General features: G+C 47.6%; 1 protein-coding gene across 12 annotated transcripts in view; it reads left to right on the plus strand.

Moving 5' to 3' along the window:
* Positions 1 to 17,878, plus strand: part of MAMLD1 (mastermind like domain containing 1) — a 115,958-nt gene that overhangs the window by 50,983 nt on the left and 47,097 nt on the right. For 5 of the 12 annotated variants that reach the window (XM_079909693.1, XM_079909699.1, XM_079909700.1 and 2 more), the window contains exons 1-2: positions 884 to 1,672; positions 7,900 to 8,058. The exons of 2 other annotated variants lie outside the window; for them this stretch is intronic. In XM_079909693.1, coding sequence (XP_079765819.1) covers positions 7,963 to 8,058 — 96 coding nt within the window. In that variant the 5' untranslated portion in view covers positions 884 to 1,672; positions 7,900 to 7,962. Of the gene's footprint in view, positions 1 to 883; positions 1,673 to 7,899; positions 8,059 to 17,878 lie in introns of those variants that run through there. 5 more of the 12 variants (XM_079909694.1, XM_079909695.1, XM_079909696.1 and 2 more) reach the window with 2 other exon arrangements.

A 17,878-nucleotide genomic window follows, 5' to 3' on the forward strand; every position in this document is an offset into this window, starting at 1 on the left:
GATATAGAAAACTGAATTCACATGGACGTCTGAGGGTGAAATCCAAAGTGTGTACGGCAGATGATTTGGGGGTTCATCCACAGTCCTGGATTGTGCTTGGGGGAGAAACATTGCTGAGGATTGGTTTCTTTTTATGGGGGATATAGGCTTCCTGTTCAGGTGTTCGTGGATGCTTCTGGGGGGAGGGAGGTAGCACACCCCTGCTGTGGCAGGAAGGTCTGCCCAAGGGCTGTTTCCCAGGCCCAGATTCATCTCCAGGGAAAGAGGAAACGATATCATGGCCACAGAGGCTGGTGTGCCGATGGCAGGAGACGCCTTCTGACTTGGACCAAACAAAGTCAGTTTCCAGGCAAGGAACTCTCACCTGCGTTTCCGCTGTTGGCCACGCTCTCCAGCCCTGGGCCCAGCCAGTATCCAAACTCGGCGATGCGGTGCTGAGTCAGTAGGCCGCTCCTGCAGACCAGAGCATCAGGCCCTTATCCTCGGAGCTCTGGCTGCTACCTCTACCTGTCCTCTCTACATTGGCTGCTGGGAACCGCAAAGGGGCGGGTCAAGAAATCAGTAGAGTGGAGGCTTTAAGAGCCAAAGCGGCGTTTTCTTTTTTTAATTTTGCCTTTTTTTCTTTGGAGCTAAATGGGTAGCTTGTTTGGTATTGGTAGGTTTTGTGTTGCCAGTGCTAAAATGAGATCTGGGCCTCCATCCCTCACACAGGCTCGAGATGCTGGGCCAGGGAGTTAGTGACGCTTCAGCAGCAAATGAGGTCTCCTTTTTCCATCTTTATTTGGGTGCACTGTATATTATATGACATTTTGTCCTCGTTAGGGTGTCTAGTTTTTGAGTGTGGTCACAGCTGAGGCCTTGGGCTTGGCCCCTGAAACACTCAACAAAGATTTGGGTGGGACTTGTATTTTCAAGAATAAAAAGGTCTGCACAAACTTCTGTACATTGCTTGAGAAAAGAATGCCACTTGGGGGCTCCCCTGGTGGCGCAGTGCTTAAGAATCTGCCTGCCAGTGCAGGGGACACGGGTTCGAGCCCTGGTCCGGGAAGATCCCACATGCCGTGGAGCAACTAAGCCCATGCGTCACAACTACTGAGCCTATGCTTTAGAGCCCAAGAGCTACAACTACTGAAGCCCATGCGCCTAGAACCCGTGCTCTGCAACAAAAGAAGACACTGCAACAAGAAGCCCATGCACCACAATGAAGAGTACCCCCACCCCGCTCCCCGCAACTAGAGAAAACCCACGCATGAACGAAGACCCAAGGCAGCCAAAAATAAATACATAAGTAACTTTTTAAAAAATGCTACCTTGTACGTGCCCCAGAAGCAATAAGAAGAATGTGTCCCCGTGGGTCTGGACACTGAAATCTTTTTTGAATAGAAGTTAGCTATTCTTTTATGAAATAATTATAGATTCACTGGAAGTTGCAAACAGGGTACAGAGAGGCCCTGGATTGTATCAAAACCAGAAAATTGATACTGCTGCAGGTTTTTCTGAGGACATAAATTTTCATTTCTCTGGAATAAAGGCCCTAGAGTGCAAGTGCTGTGTCATCCTACAGCTGCGTGGCTAGTTTTACATTTCCCACCAGCAGTGAGTGGTCCAGTTTCTCCACTTTCTGACCAGCTTTTGGTGTTCCCACTGCTGTTTATTTTAGCCATTCTGATAGGTAAGTAGTGGTATCTCATTGTGGCTTTAATTTGCAATTCTCTAATGGTTAATGATACTGAACATCTTTGTATGTGCTTATTTGCCTTCCGCAGAAACTCTTCAGTGGAATGTCTTTTCATGTCTTTCTCCCATTTTCTAATTGGGTAGTTTGTTTTCCTACTGTTGAGTTTTTGAGATTCTTTATATATTCTAGATACTACTCCTTTATCAGATAGGAGGTTTGCAGATATTTTCTCCTAGTCGTGTTTTTCATCCTATTCACAGGGTCTTTCACAGAGCAAAAGATCTTACTTTTGATAAGGTCTAATTTATCAATATTTCCTTTTATGAGTCACACTTTTGCTGTCAAGTCTAAGAAAGAACTTTTTGCCTAGCTCTACATCCCGAAGATTTTCTCCTACCTTTTTCTAAAACTTATGTAATTTTACACATTTAACTATATGGTCCATTTTGAGTTAACTTTTGTGTAAGGTATGAGGTTGAGTTTGAAGTTCATTTTTTGCCTATAGATGTTCAGTTCTTCCAGAACCATGTGTTGAAAATGCTACCATTCCTGCACTGAATTGCTTTTGCATTTTTGTCAAAAATCAGTTGGGCATATTTGTGTGGGTCTATTTCTGGAATCTCTGTTCTGTTCCAGTAATCTATGTGTCTGTCCCTCTGCCAACACCACACCATCTTCTCTAATGCAGTCATATGATAAGTCTTGAAACCGGGTAGGTTGATTCCTTCCACTTGATTCTTCTTTGTCAAAATTGTTTCAGCTCTTCTACTTCCTTTGCAATTTCCATAAAAATTTTAGAATAATTTTGTCTATATCTGCAAAAAATCGTGCTGGGATTTTGATAGGAATTGGTTACAGCTGTATATCAATTTGAGAAAAATTGACATCTTTAGAATGTTGAGCCTTTCATTCTGTGAACACAGAGTATCCCTCCATACATTTAGATCATCTTTGATCTTTCATGAGTGTTGCATAGCTTTTAGCATGCAAATTCTATGCATGTTTTGCTTGGCTTTCACCTAAGAAGTTTTTGAGCAATAGTAAGCGGCATCGTATTTTTAATTCCAGCGCCCATGTGTTAATTGCTGGTATTTATAAGTGCAATTGATTTTTTTAATTTATTTATTTATTTTGGCTGCGCGCGGGTTTTCTCTAGTTGCAGCAAGCGGGGGCTACTCTTCGTTGCAGTGCACGGCTTCCCACTGCAGTGGCTTCTCTTGTTGTGGAGCACGGGCTCTAGGTGTGTGGGTTTCAGTAGCTGCAGCACGTGGGCTCAGTAGTTGTGGCTCACGGGCTCTAGGGCGGAGGCTCAGTAGTTGTGGCGCACGGGCTTAGTTGCTCTGCAGCATGTGGGATCTTCCCAGACCAGGGATCGAATCTGTGTCCCCCGCATTGGCAGGCGGATTCTTAACCACTGCGCCACCAGGGAAGTCCCAGAGCAATTGATTTTTTTTTTTTTTTTTTTTTTTTTTGGTGGTACGTGGGCTTCTCACTGTTGTGGCCTCTCCCATTGCGGAGCACAGGCTCCGGACGCGCAGGGCCAGCAGCCGTGGCTCACGGGCCCAGCCGCTCCGCCTCATGTGGGATCTTCCCGGACCGGGACGCAAACCCGTGTCCCCTGCATCGGCAGGCGGACTCTCAACCACTGAGCCACCAGGGAAGCCTGCAATTGATTTTTATATGTTGATCTTGTATCCTGAGAACTTCCTGAATTTACATTTAAGTTCCAGGAGTTACTTTGTAAATTTGTTAAGATTTCCACGTAGACAATCATATCACCTATAAGTATAGTTTTGCTTCTAATATGTATGCCTTTTATTAGTTCTCTTGCCTTAATGAACTAGCTAGAACTTCCAGTACTGTGTTTTTGTTTTATTGAGATATATTTGACACACAACATGGTGTAAGTTTAAGATGTACAACATACCGATTTGATACAAGCAGTGAAGAGAGCAGATATCCTTGCCTTGTTACCAATCGTGGAGGGAAAGCATTCAGTCTTTAATCATTAAGTGTGAAGTTAGCTGTAGATATATTGTAGATGTTCTTTATCAAGTTGAGGAAGTTCCCCTCTAATTCTGGTTTTCTGAGAGTTTTCATCGTGAATGGGTGTTGAATTTTGTGAAGTCCGTTTTCTGCATCACATAATACGGTCATATGATTTTAATTGAACTTGTGGTTTTGAGATAATTGTAGATTCACATGCAGGTGTAAGAAATAATGCAAATAGGGCTTCCCTGGTGGCACAGTGGTTGAGAATCTGCTTGCTAATGCAGGGGACATGGGTTCGAGCCCCAGTCTGGGAGGATCCCACATGCCGCGGAGCAACTAGGCCTGTGAGCCACAACTACTGAGCCTGCGCGTCTGGAGCCTGTGCTCCACAACAAGAAAGGCCACGATAGTGAGAGGCCCGTGCACCACGATGAAGAGTGGCCCCCACTTGCCACACTAGAGAAAGCCCTTGCCCAGAAATGAAGAACTAACACAGCAAAAGTAAATAAATTAATTAATAAACTCCTACCCCCAACATCTTATTTAAAAAAAAAAAAAGAAAGAATGCAAATAGATCCCATGTACCCTTTAGCCAGCTTCACCTAATGATAACATCTTGCAAAACTGTAGTATAATATCACAAGCAGGATGCTGAATGGGTACAGTCAAGGTACAGAACATTTCCATCTCCACATGAATCCCTCATTTTGCCCGTTTATGGACACATCCACTTCCTTCCCACACCAACCTCCTCCTTACCCTTTGGCAATGTCTAATCAGTCCATTTCTATAGTTTTGTCATTTTAAGAATTATATAAATGGAATCACACAGTATGTAAGTTTGGGGGGTTGCCTTTTTTTTTTCACTCAGCGTAATTCTCTGCAGATTCATCCAGGTCATTATATATATATCAACAGTCGTGTCTTTTTTTTGCTGAGGAGTGTACCATGGTATACAGGTGCCAGTTTGTTTAATCCTTCGTTCATTGAAAGATTTCTGGGTTGTTTCCAGTTTGGGGCTATCATGAATAAATCTACTATAAACACTTGTTTACAAATTTTTGTATGGCTACAAGTTTTCATTCCTGTGGGATAAATACCCAGTAGTGCAATTGCTGGGTCATGTAGGAGTTGCATGTTCGGTTTTTAAGAAAGTACCAGTTTTCATTCCCTCCAACAATGTATGAGTAATCCAGTTTCTCCCGTTGTTGCCAGTATTTGGTGGTATTGATTTTTTTAAATGAAGGTGAAATTCACGTAACAATTCAGCGGCATCAGTACATCCACAATGTACTAAGCCATCATGTATTACTTCAACTTCTTAAAAATTTGGTAGATTGTTTTATAGTCCAAAATATGTCTATCTTGGTATGTATTTCTTGGATGCTTGAAAAGAATGTAAATTTTCCTGTTTCTTGGTGGAGTGTTCTATAAATGTCAATTAGATCCTATTAGATGGTGGTGGTGTTGCGTTCTATATCTTGCTGATTTTCTGTCTAATTGTTCTATCAACTGTTGAGAGAGGACATTGAAGTCTCCACTATAAATGTCAATTTCTCCTTTCAGTTATGTTCATTTTTGCTCCATATATCTTGTAGCTCTGTGGTTTGGTGTGTACACATTTAAGATTACTTTTTCTTCTTGGAAGATTGACCCTTTTTCCGTAATGTAATGCCCCTCTCTGTGCCTGGTAATTTTCTTTGTTCTGAAGTTACTTTATCTGGTATTACTAGAGCCACCCCTGCTCCTTTTTGTTTTAATTAACAATTGCGTGTTTTTTCATCCTTTTACTTTCTACATGCCCGTATCATTATATTTGAGGTGAGCATCTTGCAGACATCATATAGTTGGCTTATGTTTTTTTATTGACTGTCAATTTCTGTCTTTTAATAGCTGTATTTAGATCCTTTTCACTTAATGTACTTATTGATGTTAGTGCTTAATTCTGCCAATTTATTTTTAATTTCTGTTTGCTCTCTATTTTTGTTTCTCTATTTTCTTTTTCCTGTCTTCCTGTGGGTGACCTGAATATTTTTTAGAGTTCCATTTGATGATTCATGTACAGTGTTTTGCATGTTTCTTTTCGTATACCATTTTTCTTGCTGGCTCTAGGTATTACATCGTATATAAATAACTTATAAGCATCTACTGATGTCAACATTTTACCAGTTCAAGTGAAGTATAGAAACCTTACCTCTCTTTCCACTGCTTTACCACCCTCCTCTGTTTATAATGTAATCGTTAACTATTTCTCCCACATACATTTAGAACCACAGCACTGTTATAATTGGTGCTTCAACACCAAACATAATTTAGAAAACTTGAAAGGAAAAGGAAAGTCTATTCTATTTACCCATATTTTTTCTCTTTCCATTGTTCTTTCTTCCTTGGTGATGTCCAGAATTTCTTCTTTTATCATTTCCTTTCTGTTCAGAGAACTTCCTTTAGTCATTCTCTTAGGAGAGGTCTGTTGTTAACAAAGTCTTTTAGTTTTCCTTTTTAGTTTCCCTTCATCTAAGAATGTCTTGATTCCCCTTCCATACCTGAAGCGTATCTCTCAGCACTTATTTAGATCTTCTGTTTTAGCTGACTTCCTCTGACAATGCTCTGGCAGAGAAAGGGGGAGCACACTCTCTCATTTCTGCCAGGTAGCTATAGAAATCCAGGTTCCCCACTTAGCCTTCCTTGACACCGGGGAGGTCGGGGCTTCTCATTACTGCTGGGCAGTGGTGACAGTTCCAGCTCCCCACTGGGCTTCCACTAATGCCACCCTGGCTGGGGTAGGTAGGAGTGCCTCATTACTGTTCCCCATGTGATCTCCACTGACACTGGAAGGGATGGGATGTGGACCTGTTACCACTGTGCCGGGGCAAAGGTCCTGGCTCTCTGTGAGGTCTCTTCTAACACCACCCTAGCAGGGACAGGGAGAGATGACTCATTACCGCTCTGTGGGAGTGGATTCTAGGTCCCCAGCTGGCCTTTACTGATGGGGCTGGGTGGGAACACCCTTTTTTCTATGGTGTTTAGCTGAATTAGAGTGGTTCTTGTATAAAAGTTTTCGGTCTTGGGAGGCTGCCCCTCTCCCAGTCCTTTGGCTTTTGCTGGAGCCTTTTTGTCTCTGTTCACTGGCACTTTGGATTGTTGGCTTCCGGTCCTGATCTGGGATCTATGAGGCAGAATGAAAACCCAGGGAGCTCGCCACCGCGGTGTTCCTTAGGGCCCAAGGTCCCTACCAGCCTGCTTTCTTCTCTCCACCTTTCAGGGTCTTCTTATGTTTGTTTTATATGTAATGTCCAGAGGTTTCGGTTGTACTCAGTGGGAGAATGGGGAAAGTACTTCTCCATTTTTCCAGAGCCAGGCATCTGGACATGGAAATTATAGACCTGGTTTTGTACTGCCAAGTAGATCTATGGGAAGGAGAGCTTCCCTCGCATATGAATGTCTTAGCAGAGCTCCTATTCCACGTTTACATTGTGAGAACAAAAAGAAATGAAACAAAACAAAACGAAAAAAGTCCGCTGTACCTGGGTTTGCACGTGTCCGCTCATCTGTCATGGAGGGCATAAATTGGGGCAGCCGTGATGGCAGCCAGCTCGGTTAGTTTTTTGTAAACCAGTGCACCAGGTTTTCATGAGCCCCTTCCGACGTCCATTGCTTCTTTCCATTGACTGTCAGGTTATGACCTGTCAGCTCACTTGGCTGGGTGCTAACGGGCAGAGTGGGGAGTTGCTCCTTCTATGGGCCAAAGGCTTCAGTAGAGCTGAAGGGGCAATAAGCCATCACGTGATCCAACCGCCATAGTTTTCATATTAAAAAAAAAAAAAAAAAAAAAAAAACCTGTGTCAGAAAACAGAAAAGCCTTTCCCCAGATCTCACTGCGTACCACACAAGCAAAGCCAGACCCAGGAGCCCCATTCCCTGCCTTTAAGCCCGCTGTTATTTAAGGTACATTGGGCTGCTTCTCCACCCATCCCTCAGCTCTCCAGTGAACTTCACTCTGCCCCATGGCCAGGGACTGCGGTCTCATCCCAGCCAAGTGCCTCCCAGAGGTGCCCTTCATCCCTGGAGGTGGGAGGGGCTCCATGAGGGTGGTGGGGTGGGAAGAGAGACAGGAAAATGAACGTGGCTGACTCCACCTAAACCTGTCCTCAGAATGCAAGTCTGTGATTCACGGGGTCAATGGTCTCATCTTCATATCTGAAAGACAGTGTACTTTTTGTCTCCCTAAGCCCTGTGTCTAGGTCGTTTGGGAAGCGCCTTGGAGAGTCAAGAATAAAATTGCAGGTCAAACAATGGATGACTGGAAAAGTCGGCTTGTAATCAAGAGCATGCTTCCCCATTTCGCCATGGTGGGAAATCGTCAGGAGCCCAGAAAGCTCCAGGAATCGGTCAGACAATGGGCTATCGGGGGGGAGGGGGGTTTTGAATGCTTCTAATCTTAAACTTGAACGTAATATGTGTTATTGAAATTCTCTGTGCGAACTTGGTGGCAAGCAACCAGCCCAAAATGTAAGGCACTGAAATCTGACCTAGAAGGGATCTAGGAGATGAGCTGACCTTGCCCCTTGTGAGTTTTTGGAAGAGCAGGAAATAGAGTCCAAGGTTCCATGTGGATTCCCAGTCCAGCTCTCTCTGCACTGCACCCGTTCAACTGGAAAGAGATGAAGGGTGAAAAGGGAAAAAGACCTACTTTTTACCTTAATAGAAACCAGGAATGTGGGGATGACAGGCACTAGATATATTATATTAGCTTCCTAGTACCACTGAGAACAGGAAGCCGGTGAGTAGGGCACAGAAAGCTATTCCCATTCGATTCTCTGGCCCTGATGTCCTTTCAAAAACTCATTTGACAAATTTCTGCTTTCTTCCCCTGGAACTCAGATGTCATCCATGGGTCCGAAACTCAGGGTTAGGGATTCCAGAGAGCCATTGGTTGGTTGAATCTGACAATAAAAGCCTGCAACCTTGCCAGTCTACCAGGGTTAGCTCAGTTAATAGGAGGTGCCGCAAACACAATGGCTGTTATCTCAGTGTATTAGGTCCACAAAGGAGTGGCTCACTTAATCTCTGCAATTAATAGAGCAGAGAGGAAATGGCTCTTCTAGACCCGTGGGTCTGCTTCCTTCCCGTTCAGAGAACTGGGAGCTGGGGGCTCTGAGGTAATGTCATTTCACATAACTAGAGGGCCTGGCTTCTCCAATTCCAAGGGCAATCCACTTTCAGTAAGTCAGTTTTCTATTTAGTTGAGGATTCTGATCTGTGCACAAGTGTGCGGGGACATTGTTGAAATCCTGTTGCTGTCTTTTGCCCTGGTTGTCTACCACCAACAATGTACTGAAAATGTGGTATCCAGTTGAGGCATTTACAAAACTTTGTTTACTGGAGTTCCAGCTCTCACAGAGATGGCGGAAAGATGGGATGGCAGAGAGGGAGTAATTTCTTTGGCCTGTCCTGCCAGCCCTTCCGTCAGGCATCTTTCCATGGCAATCTCTACCCTCCATCCTAATTACCCTTTTGAGTTCTTGCTTCTCTTTTATGGTCAAGAACTAAGTCAGTGAAGGAAAGCCTCTCGGTAATGCGTCCAGAGTTCATGGTCAGTTTCAACGGGACTTGCAGTTTCTCCTTTGTTTCACGCTTGTTTCCAACCCCAGGGGAAAAGACTGGGTGGGTTGTAGATGCAGGATCCTCTTCCCCTTCCCCCCATGTGCCCCACCAACACCCTTTTAAAAAGTGTGACTAGTAAGTAATCGTTTTGGTTTTGATAAGTGTAGATCTCAGCGCAGGATGGGTTTTTCCTAGAACAGGTTCTTAGAGCTGCCACCCGTGCCCTCACTCTGGAGAAGCGGCCCTTGCTCACGCCATTTCCGGGCTAGGCTTCTCTTTGTAGGTGGCCTTTAGAGTCCTTTGTAAATCTTGCCAAAAATTCACATTCATTGCTTTAGAGTCACACCTCGGTCTTGATCAAAATCAGCCCTTCTCCCTCCTCCGTGGCACACCGTATTCTCCGCCAGTGGCTCAGAGTGAGCTGTTTCTGAAAAGCCAAGCTGTCCTAGAAGACCATGGATTTGTCCCAGTGGAGGGGATCCAAAAACCAAGGTTGGGCTCCAAAAGGTCAAAATCACATTCATCTTCCTGGAAGATGCACATGGCCTCTGAGGAGCTGACACCTAGGGCACCCGCTCCTTTGGCTCTGCCTGATGGGTGTGCTGGGAGCCAGGCACTGCTGATGCAGCCAGTTCTGGTTTGAGCAGTTCCTGGTTTGAGCACAGCTGACTTCTCGCAGCTGGTCAATCCCTGCAGCTTCAAGGAAGGTACCTGGTGCGCACACGGAGCTCTGCTCCACACGCTGAGTGGCTCAGCAGCCCCGTGTTTGTGGACAGACGGACAGATTCAAAGCAGAATGGCCAGTCCGTTCACCATGACACCTGCTGTCCGTATGAGTTAATACAGGGCCCAGGATGGCAACAGCAGAAAGCAGTCCTTTGTGGGAGCTGGACTGGCACCTCCCAGGTGTGGCCTGGACTGGATCTCGGCTGTTTCCAACGCTTGCTCTCCCTCGGGTACTTTTATAACATCCAGGGATGACAACCCACACCCCAGCCCCAGGAAACTCTGTGCCTCTGGAAGCCCTTCCCTAGCACCACCCTCCCTTGTCCTGGCAACATCCTCAGCGTAGAGGTCTGACACAGACATTCAGCTTACCTGTTTGTTTTTGTCCTTTCCCAAGAAACAGACTAACAACAACAACAACAAAAAACAAATTTCAAGTCAAGTTTTGTTAATAAAATTATATCAGTCCCAAAGGAGAGTTCTTTGAAACAGCCCTGGGATTTACATGTGAAGTTTTTTTTTTTAACATCTTTATTGGAGTATAATTGCTTTACAATGTTGTGTTAGTTTCTGCTTTATAACAAAGTGAATCAGCTATACGTATACACATATCCCCATATCCGTCCCTCTTGGGTCTCCCTCCCACCCTCCCTATCCCACCCCTGTAGGTGGACACAGAGCACCGAGCTGATCTCCCTGTGCTATGCGGCTGCTTCCCACTAGCTATCTATTTTACGTTTGGTAGTGTATATATGTCCATGCCACTCTCTCACTTTGTCCCAGCTTACCCTTCCCCCTCCCCATATCCTCAAGTCCATTCTCTACATCTGCATCTTTATTCCCGTCCTGCCCCTAGGTTCATTAGAATCTTTTTTTTTTTTTTTTTAGATTCCATACATATGTGTTAGCATACAGAATTTGTTTTTCTCTTTCCGACTTACTTCACTCTGTAGGACAGACTCTAGGCCCATCCACCTCACTACAAATAACTCAATTTTGTTTCTTTTACGGCTGAGTAGTATTCCATTGTATATATGTGCCACATCTTCTTTATCCATTCATCTCTCAATGGACACTTAGGTTGCTTCCATGTCCTGGCTGTTGTAAATAGTGCTGCAATGAACATTGTGGTACACGTCTCTTTTTGAATTATGGTTTTCTCAGGGTATATGCCCAGTAGTGGTATTGCTGGGTCATATGGTAGTTCTATTTTTAGTTTTTTAAGGAACTTCCATACTGTTCTGCATAGTGGCTGTATCAATTTACATTCCCACCAACAGTGCAAGAGTGTTCCCTTTTCTCCACACACTCTCCAGCATTTATTGTTTGTAGATTTTTTGATGATGGCCATTCTGACCGGTGTGAGGTGATACCAATGGCATTTTTCACAGAACTAGAACAAGAAATTTTACAATTTGTATGGAAACACAAGAGACCCCAAATAGCCAAAGCAATCTTGAGAAAGAAAAACAGAGCTGGAGGAATCAGGCTCCCTGAGTTCAGACTATACTACAAAGCTACAGTAATCCAGACAGTATGGTACTAGCACAAAAACAGAAACATAGATCAGTGCAACAGGATAGAAAGCCCAGAAATAAACCCATGCACATATGGTCACCTTATCTTTGATAAAGGAGGCAAGAATACACAATGGAGAAAAGACAGCCTCTTCAATAAGTGGTGCTGGGAACACTGGACAGCTACATGTAAAAGAATGAAATTAGAACACTCCCTAACACCATACACAAAACATAAACTCAAAATGGATTAAAGACCTAAATATAAGGCCAGACACTATAAGACTCTTAGAGGGAAACATAGGCAGAACACTCTATGACATAAATCACAGCAAGATCCTTTTTGACCCACCTCCTAGAGAAATGGAAATAAAAACAAAAATGAACAAATGGGACCTATTGCATAGCAAAGGAAACCATAAATAAGACAGAAAGGCAACCCTCAGAATGGGAGAAAATATTTATTAATGGAGCAACTGACAAAGGATTAATCTCCAAAATTTACAAGCAGCTCACGCAGCTCAATATCAAAAAAATGAACAACCCAATCCAAAAATGGACAGAAGACCTAAATAGACATTTCTCCATGTGAATTACTGAGAGTTCCCTTGCAGGAAAACGTGCGTCTGATGTGACGATTTTTCTTGGCCTAAGACCAGGGCCCAGGACACCTGATTCCAGTCTTGCTTCTGCTCCTAACTAGCCGTGGGGCTTTGTCCATCCTTTGCCCACTCTGAGGACAAAGATCAAATGAACCAGGAGTAAGAATAGCTACCTTTAGTTGAGTGTTGACTAGGCGCTGCGCACTTGCTGAGCATTTGGGCTGCCTTATTTCCTGTAATCCTTAGGATAACCCTGAGATGAAGAGGTTAGCTCCAGGAAACTGAGGCTCAGAGAGGTTAAGCAACTTGACAAAGTCACAGAGACAAGGCGCAGCAGAGCTCAGAGCCTGCTTTCTTCACCACTGTGCTCTGCTGCCTCTTGGATCTGAAGCATGTTGAAAACCACAAAGCTGCAAGCACATATCAGGTGGGAGCAGTTGTCGTAAGAAAGTGCAGCACCCTGTCAGCATTCGTTCATTCACTCAGCAGCCTGATGGCTTAATGACTCGTGGTCTGGAGTCTTACCTTTTGAACACTCGGGCATCCACCCAAGCTTAATAAGGCGTCCAGTCTCTGCAGTGAGTGTATGGAGTTTTAACAGGAGGCAGAATGTTTGCTCCCTCCTTTTGAAGTTAAGATCTCCGCTCCTCCCCCAGAACGGTGAGTGGATTGATTACTAGTGCACAAATCTCTAAAATACTAGCACTCCAGACGGGAGCGCTTCAGAGCCCACGTGGAATTGGAGCCCAGTCGTCTCCATCTCAGTCTGCACCCAAAGTTGCGAAGATTCCCCAGCTCCGAGCAGCCGCCTATTCCGTTCATAAGGCAGCTCCAGAGAAAATGGAGGCGTTAAGGGCATTAGACGTACAGTCGGAGAAGGAACGGGATGCTGCGCTCACGGCGCACCTTCTGTGTGTCGTCATGGGATGATAACGAATGGCTGACTCTCTAGTTACCATGAGTTGGCATGTCCAATCTTCCTTCCGACCTTCCCAGCCGTTGCCCCTCTTTATGGATGAGGACGCTTAGATCCAAGAAATCCAGTGACTTGTAATAAGATGCTCATGGCGAAGGTGGGGAGCTCTATCAAGGGTCCCTATTCGGGTGGCCCTAAGCGCAGCCTGCTTTCCACCTGCAGTATGACCTAAACCAACGACTCACCCCTTCTTCTCCTTCTTGTCACCTCGAATGCAAATGGAGCTGAGGAAGGGGCAGAAAGTCGTCCTGTCTGTCCCTCTGCTTTAGACTGGTGACCTTAGGTATGCCCGGTAGGAGGAGGGCCGTTCACCGGCTGCCGTGGCGTGTGATCAGGTTGGGGGTTTGTGCCCCTCATCCTCGGAAGCACACACTTTTCTTTGCAAAAAGCACAGGGGACTCAGGAGACCTCAAATTTCATTCCAGAGCTCTAACTAGCACTTTGTGAGCCCTTGGGTAAGTCCCTTTGCTCCTGAGGTCAGAGGGCCTGCATATCTCAGGCCTCCTGCCACATTTCCAGGGTTCCTCCTGTGTGCCCAGCCCTGTGCTAGACCATGGGCTACAGCAGCTCCCAGTCAAGGGGTAGGTAGACTCTTCCCAGGCTTCCTGCACTGGGAACAGATGTGTCCTACTCTGTAGTTCTGCCTGTCCTCCTCGGAAGCCGGGAGGAGAGGATGGCCAAGTGGCTCTCTTGTGCACGTTCCTTTGTAGACAATAGCTCGTCTACTCCTGTGACACAGAGACTAATATTTCCACTTCACCCGGGAGGAGACCGAGGGACTTTCCCAATGTTGCGCGGGCAGTAGGTTGGAAATTCCGATCTCAAACCCAGGTGCCCTGACCAGCATCGTCCACTGCCCAGCCTGTGAGCCGAGAGCCAGGCTAATTAAAACCCCACAGGGAGTAGGGACAGCCAGCCAGGACCTGGGCTGGGTTGTGTAAACAGCTCTCTTGGAAGCCTGGAGAGGCAGCCCAGTGTCCCCTGCTTCATGTCGGCTGTGGGCAGGGTGCACTGGCCCCAGGAGAGGGGAGCAGGGTGTATGGCCCCGGCTTCCAGGAGCCGGCGGGTCCAGGAATCAGCTCACTGGGGAGGCAGCTGTCCCAGACAGTGACTGGGATGCGGCATGAGGCTGTGCCCTCTGCCCACGTCAGATGACGATGAACAAGGTGTGGATATGAACGCAGTGTAAACCACACAGGGTATTACCGCTGTGAGCACTTTTTTTTTAATGATCAGAGATTGGCATTGGCTCAGAAAGGCGATGAGAGACGAGTGTCCTTGGAGCTCAGGTAGAGACACAGGGCCCCTGAGGATATCTCAGGCTCATCAGCAGCCCCGCTGCCCGAGGAGCGCTGGATTGACGGTGTAGCTCTGAGCATTCTGGGTCAAAGCCTGCAGTGCGTATGTGACTTTCTATTTGGGGATCCTCCCCACGGAGCGCGCAGCTGTTCGCTCCTTTTCCTCCCGCCCCCTCCTCCTGCAGTGAGGGCCCGGCCCTGTTCCAGACACCCCGCCGGGCTGGGCCACCAGGCAGAGGCCTTGCCTTCGGCTCTTCTGCGAAGGCTGCACGCTGCTCGGCTGGCCGGACACCACTGGGCTCTGCGTCGGGGTCCCACCTGGGTAGCCCCGTCCAGCAAAGCGGTGACCTGAAAATCGCAGTCTGTTCGCAGGGGGAGCTGCCGGGAGGGGAGGTCTGTTTGGCAGCTGGCACCCACTGGCATCTGGGCGCTCGACACTGCCTATTTCTGAACTTCTAGGAGCCCTCGTTAGCTGTGTCTGCGTTCCTGCCTGGCCTCTGCCCACAGCTTCCTTGACATCAGGCCCGAGGTGACAGGTGTCTGGAGCTTGAGCTGCCCGGGGGAGGGGGACCCCAGGTCAGGGTGTCAGGAGAGTCTGGCTGAGCCGACACTCGGGCACGACCTCCATCTAGGGTGTGCGCAAACCAGGGGGGGCAGCCCTGGGGCGCAGACCCAGGGGTCCTCAGACTCTGGCTTGGCCTGTGCAGGCTGAGGCCCCTGGCTTTTGTTGAAAATCCCCAGCTGGAGAGCTCAACGTGGCTCTGACTGCAGACAGATATTTGGGTCATAAGCTGCCCCTGGGGTACCCAGTTTTAGACCTCAGGTTGGGCAGGGCACGGGAAGCACGCACTTCTGAAGATTAGGCTACAGGTGCTGATTTCTGCAGTCGACATAGAAGAATTTGTCAAAACCCTGCCTGCTGCTCCGTGGCCTTTCCTTTCTCCTCATCTACCACCTCCCCTGACTCACCAGATCGCCAGCCCCAAAGTACCAAAGTTAAAAAGACAGGCCGGAGCCCAGGCCGGACTCGACCCCTGAGGGCCCAGACCCAAGGCCCAGGCGAGGCTGCCGCCACCCCTCCCTCCCTGCCCCCTCACCCCCCCGCCCTTCCTCACAAACCCCCTTTGTGTGCCTCCCTCTGGTGCTGCAGGGTGCGGTCCCTCTTCTGACTCCGTCCAGAGCTGTTTCTCCAGGCCGGTCGCCCCCCTCCAAGCCTGTCAGCTGGCACACAGGCACTCTCGTGACCCTGAGTAAATGCTCGGTGGACAGTGGTTGCCCTTCCTCTTGGCCAGAAGGTCCCTTAGAAATCGTCCAGGTCACCTCCTTTGTTGACCACAGGAGGCCCAGACACACGAAGGAGAAGGCGTGTCCTTCACGGGGCCAGTTAGTGAATTCATCACAGTTTCTGAAAAGCGATTGCCTCTGGGCCTTGTGCTGGGAATGGAAGAGAACAGGATCATTTGTAGGAAACCTTCTGCTCCAGGGCTTAATTCACATCTGCAGATGCCAGCTGAGCCCTGTCACGACACTAGGTGCTACGGGGGTGCAGAGATGAGGAGGAAACAGCCCCAGTCTTCTGAGAGCTGCGTTGTGGAGGCCTGGGTTGGAAGGGGTGGGGCTCGAGGCCGAGTTATCCTAGAGACCCTTGAAGGCCCGAGGGAGGAGGGTGTGCTTTCATCTGCTGGACAAGGTGCGAATTGTTGACGAGGATACGAAGGCTGGAAGAGCAAGCAGACGGCCAGGCATTCTGGAGGAGGCGGTGTCCTGTTTCATGGAACCCGTGGCGCACCCAACAGATGGGCAGTAATAATAACCATCGTTAGCGCAGGTTAAACGTGGCGTTTGAGACTGCTACGTGCCTCGTGCATTCAGAAATGGTCACCTAACTTGTACGATGGTAGAAATCTTGAAGCTTTTCAGCTCCGAAAATGTTGCCTGCCACTGTCTTGTGAACAGTAGGCCTACGTGGCCCCCTGCAGTGTGAGGGGGGCGATTTGGAAATAGCCTCTGTGCCTTGGGGAAGGCGCTCAGCCTGTGCTGTAGGTCAGGGCTTGGTAAAGTCCCCCCCGGGCAGCCTGTTCTTACAAATGAAGTTTTATTAGCACAAGCCATACCTAGTCATTAACATATCATCTGGAGTTGCAACAGGGACCACTTGGTCTGCAAAGCCTAAGAGAGTTACTCTTTGGGTCTTTACAGAAAGTTGACGACCCCCTGATCTAGGTCACTGGGTTTGGGGTCATATTTTCTGAGGCCGTAGTTTCCTCCCATAAGTGGGTGCTCGGCTCTGTGCCACCTGAGGGACAATCACAGATCCTGGCACCTCTCCAGGCATTCTGCTTCCTCTCCTGTGCCACAGCTGGCCTGACCCCCCCTCTGGACCTATCCCTTTCTCTCTCCCATCAGCACCCAGCCAGACCTTTTACAAACAGATGGAGCCGACCACTCCTCGGTATAACCCCCACCCAGTGGTTTCCCACCGCAGACATCTGACAGTCCACCCGCTTCCCAGGGCTGCGGGTCCATCCGTGAGCCATGGCTGTCCCCCGGCTCGCTGCGCACCAAGCACAGTGGCCACCTGCCCGTTCTTGGAGCGTGCCGAGAGCTTTCCCCCAGGGCCTCTCCCTTCTGCCTTCCTGCCTGGAGCGCTCTGCCCCGAGTCCTTCTCCTGGCCACTCTGTCACATCCCCTTCACTCTGTTCTTGTTCTTGCTGTCTTCATACCGTCTGTTCCACTAGAACTCCAGCTCCGTCTCATTCTGGTTCCCCGCTCCTCGCCCGGCATGTGCTCATTCTGAGGGGATCTCTGTTCTGGGCCCCCTAGACAGCCCTGCTTTGCACAGTTAGAAGCCTCCATCTCTGTAGTGGACAGGTGCTCAGTGCCACTCGCTAGCTGCCTCCTTTTCTAAAATAAACTTGAGGCAATAAAGTTGTCTAGTGTTAGGGCTGTCTGTGTGACGCTGTCAGAAAATCTCAACATTTTCTTGCCTCTTTTTCTCCTTTAAGTCAAGCCTTTGGGCTTTAGAACAATGAACTTGGCCTATATAAAGTACCTCCAGGAAGTCAGCCCCCAAACACCAACATCCAACATCTGCCTTCTGAATATATGGCTTCAAAGAGCTAAGTGCACGGTAGCAAAGTGCTGTCCATCCTATGTTTTTAAGCCACATGACAGCCAAGGAACTTAGAAATGCCTTGCCCTTTCCTGTAGTTAAATCTGACATAAAATTACTTTATTGGCAGCATTTTAACAAACAAAACTCTCCTGTGTTTTCACCGGTAATTCAGCTTCAATTTTCCGAGTGAGAAAAAAGTAATTACGAATGATGGCAAGGAGACAGTTTTGAGGTCTCTGTTAATAACACATTCAGGGCGAGTCCTCTTTCTCCGGCCCACTCAGGGCAGCTTCTTACGGTGAGGTGGAGCAAGAAGGAATCACTCTGTAGGAGTAGCCCCTTGACTGTCAGCACTCCGGCCACTACCAAT

This window comes from Stenella coeruleoalba, assembly GCF_951394435.1.
Source record: "Stenella coeruleoalba genome assembly, chromosome: X".
NCBI classification, from domain to species: Eukaryota; Metazoa; Chordata; class Mammalia; order Artiodactyla; family Delphinidae; genus Stenella; species Stenella coeruleoalba.